The sequence below is a fragment of the Octopus sinensis genome, linkage group LG3 (assembly GCF_006345805.1).
Source record: "Octopus sinensis linkage group LG3, ASM634580v1, whole genome shotgun sequence".
NCBI lineage: Eukaryota > Metazoa > Mollusca > Cephalopoda > Octopoda > Octopodidae > Octopus > Octopus sinensis.
The window spans coordinates 35,992,617-35,996,811 of NC_042999.1; the positions used below are offsets into that span (position 1 = coordinate 35,992,617).

The following is a 4,195-nucleotide window of genomic DNA, read 5'->3' on the forward strand; positions in this document are numbered from 1 at the left end:
ATCTAACTTGCTCTGTTTAATTCTGTGAGAGCGGACAGCATCCTGTTGTCAGAGGTCTCACAGGGTCTCTTTCCACAAATGATGAAATTTAGTACTTAGGTGTTAAGCTCTGTGGAAGATACTCAGCACCCAAGTATCAATCTCAAAATCCTAGCCGCCCCCAACAGGCTTGCCAAACGTATTTTGATAAAAGTACCAGATCTATCAAAATAACAGTACCAAATTTTGCTCAAAAAGTACCAAAATTTAAATTTGTGATATTTTTGCCTTTACATCAACTGAAATGCATAATATATATTATTTATAATATACAGAACTTTATTTTAGAATACATATTTAATGTATTTACTTTATAATTAGAAAGTTGCATCGTCAACAGGGTGAGGTTCTTCTATGTTCCAATGTCCTTGTCCTTTTAATTTAGTACAAAGCTCTGCGTCTGATGTATAAGTTGTACAATTTACATCATGAAGAAGACTTTTTGAATGTAGTAGAGCATTGATTATTTGCGTATGCCGTTTAGACCTATTCTTGACTTTAATGTTATTTAGGACTGAAAATATTATCTCGTCTGCAGCTGAAGAATGTGGTAATGATAGGAGCTGAAACATAAAGCATGATAGGACCGGATAATGAGCTTCATCTCCATATTTTTCCTAAGAAATTTTGTACCAATAATCTTCTGGTTTTGGTAGCTTCCGTTATGTCATTGTTATCTTGAAGTTTTAGTTCTCTCCATTATTTATTAAGAGATTCCATCTGATTCTCCTGAACAATATTTGGAAATTTACCAGAGGAACAATTGAACTTGAACCATTGCAACCACGAATACTAACTGGGTCTAGTGCCTCTAGAACTTCAGAGTATGGAAGAAATCATGTACAAAGAAGCGCTGAAAAAAATTCCTTCCTGAGGCGCATATAAAAATTTAATGTTTGCACATGAAATTGTTTCATTTCAGTTGTACTAACAGATGAAGCTTTCTTTATGTAGATGCTTTCAACTTTTGCACTTCTGTAAAAATCAGTTATGGGAACATACGCTGATGGATCATTGATGTTAATTTCATGTAGCTCTTGTGCATTCTATATCTTTCTGATTGGAAATCTAAGTTCAACTTAATAATATCTGGCAAAATATATGTTTAAAATGCATAACACATCTCTGTGATTGGATTTGTTAATGAGTTCAGCTGATTTGAAGCTGCACTGTTGTTATCTTCAATAGCAGCAATAGAGCAGGCCACTGTTCTAGTATTCTTTTGACAACTTGTTCTAAAGATAGCCACCTTGTACAACTTACATGTAATAATTTATGAGTATTTGTCTGAGCAAATGCCTGAAATTTTTCATATTCCTGCAGTCTCTATGAGTTATTAGAGAGGAATGAATATATGCTTCTAGCAAGTTCTTCTAAATATGAAGGTAATTCTGAACATGCCTTTGATGCACAGTTATGCATAGAGTGACAAACACAACCCTGAATAAAGAGAGAGGAAACTTTGTTCTTCAGTAATGCCTGCACACCTCCTTTCTGTCCCCCCATCATTACATTAGCATTGTCACAGGCAAATCCTATCAAATTTTCAAAAGGAATATCATGTGAGGTGAAGAATCTTTCAATAAAGGGAAAAATTCCATTAGCACAGCAATCCTTGGCTTCCAAAAGAATTGAAAAACTATCAATAATTTGTTAAGTGCTACAAGCTGTTTTTTTAATTACATCAGTAGTTTCATCAACAATTAATGAAAACTTGTACTCTTTTAAGTATTTAATGAAGTTTTCAAAGTAATACGGGCCTAAAATATTTTTATATATTTGAAAAGCTTTGGTTCTTGCACGTTTAATATCTTTAGCAATTTGGGAATCAGGACATGCATTTTGAATTAATCCAGGTAAATGATTCATAAGCCTCACTGGTAAGTTATGTTCTGCAATGAAGGAACAAAGCTTATGAACACAAGAAGTTGTAGGCTGCAAAAAATCGGTCAGTTTTCCACATTTATTTTCTGAATTAACATTTTTAATATGCTTATCCGTTTTTCCGTGCCTCTCCAGGTGAGTTACACTGCTTTGAATTTTACAACGAGAAAATTTACAGTATGTTCTCTCGATATTTGTTTTACTTGGTTCTAACCATCCTGAAAATCGAGACTCCAATAAAAGTTTGTTCGATAATTTATGATTATACTGTTTTAATTCTCTTCTTTTGACGGGGGTTAAACCTAAGTCAATTTCATCAATGCTTTTATCTTTCGTATTCTTGCTCATCATGAGGGTTATAAATCACTCGTAATTGATAAAGGTTTAATGAGATAATAAGGAAGCACTTGTCACTTATGTATAAAATATGCATTAGAGACTGTCATTAGAGGCGGGAAACCGGCGATATTGTATGGTACGTACGATACGCGTATAGAACACGTTTTATACCAACTAGCTACTAATTAGCTATAAATTGCTTGTTATAAAATATCTCAAAATATATTTTGATATAAGATAGTTAGTCCAATAGTAACGTAATGTATTTATTGTTACATTGTTCACTAACATAAGATGTAAACTTTTTTTGTTCTTACATAAAACGAAAAAAAAATTGAAAAAAGTACCAAATTATTGTAGCCTAGTATCAAAAGTACTACCGCACACCAAAAGTAGCAAATTTGGTACAATAGTACCAGGTTCGGATGGGGCCACGAACTATACGATGAAAATTCAGAGTTACTCGTGATCGGCGAATTTTAGATAAAAAATGCGAAGGTGATTTATCAATTCAAAAATCGATATCCACGAAATAATCATACTTCCTGATTTTTTTAATGCTAAAAACTTTCCTGGCGACTGTCTTTATAATCCCGAAAAATATCGTAACCATTAGTCCAGCCGTCTAGCCGTGAAGAGGGAACAGACACAGAGACGGACAGACAGACACGATGGGAAATAAAGCGATAGTATCGCATCGCAAATCTAAACTCTCAAAATTCACGAACTATACGGGGTGGAGGATCCAGAGTTAATCCCCGTCGCTAGAATTTTAACAAAAAACAGAAAATCAAAGGTGAGTTGTTAATACAAAACTCAATATCCATACATTCTTTTTTCGCTAAAAACCTTCCTAATTTACCTCCTTCGAAATCTCGAAAAACATCGTGACCATTGGTCCAGCGGTTTGGCCGTGAAGAGGGAACAGACAGACGGACATAACGCCCATTATATTATTATTATTATTATTATTATTATTATTATTATTATTATTATATTATTATTATTATTATTTTTATTATTATTATTATTATTGTTGTTGTTGTTGTTGTTGTTGTTGTTATTATTATTATTATTATTATATAAAGGATTGAGGTAACTCCTCCTGAAGATATAGAGTCAAAATTAAAAGAAGAGTGCCATTGTTATCTAGTGAACGATAAATTTGTCAATCTACTTTTGAACCAGTTGAAGACACACACGATGTCGAAATATCGTTCACTAGATAACAGTGGCACTCTTTGTACTGGTTTCAATGACTAAACTATGATCATGTACCGCCTTTAAGTTACCTCTATTTCTTCCCCATTTTGAAATGCGATCTCGTGAATTTTTATCATCATGCTTTTACTATGGTAATTAAACAATTTATCAAACTAAATTTCTTTTTTTTTTTTTTAATTGTAGTGAAATATTAATAGAAATCCTTATTTCACGGGATCATGAAATATCCTTTGGATAAAATGTTCAAATTATGCTGTTGGGAAGGTTAAAAGTGCTTCATTGTCATCAAAAGAAAAATGGGGGTTTTAATGAAATCTTCGTAACACAAAATTTCTATTTGGTTACATGTTCACTTTGGCCTGCGTATAGAAAAACTAAATCAGAAAACTGCGAAATAAATCTTGTAAGTTTTGCTCGAAGATCACTACAAAAATATTGAGACATTCAACGTACCTGTAAGAATACTCGAAGCATATGTAACTATGTTGTTAAGAAGGATAGAAGAACTGGCTGGGCTTTTGTAGAGAATTTGTTACATTTGGCAACGATTTGGGTATCCATCCAAATGGAGTATTATTTTGAAGCATGGATCGATTCCTTATTTTTACCATTTTATACATGCATGGTAAAAATAAGGAATCGATCCATATAAAAAAACGACTTGAGATAGTTGATCAGTTTGTCTACCTCGGAAGAACTGTTAATAGAT

General features: G+C 32.9%; 1 protein-coding gene across 1 annotated transcript; it reads right to left on the bottom strand.

The window, feature by feature from the left end:
* Positions 1-1,692: 1,692 nt before the first annotated feature.
* On the bottom strand, positions 1,693-2,271 carry LOC115209437. The gene has a single exon (XM_029777861.1). It carries the CDS (start codon positions 2,269-2,271, stop codon positions 1,693-1,695), a length of 579 nt encoding a protein of 192 aa, XP_029633721.1.
* Positions 2,272-4,195: the final 1,924 nt, after the last annotated feature.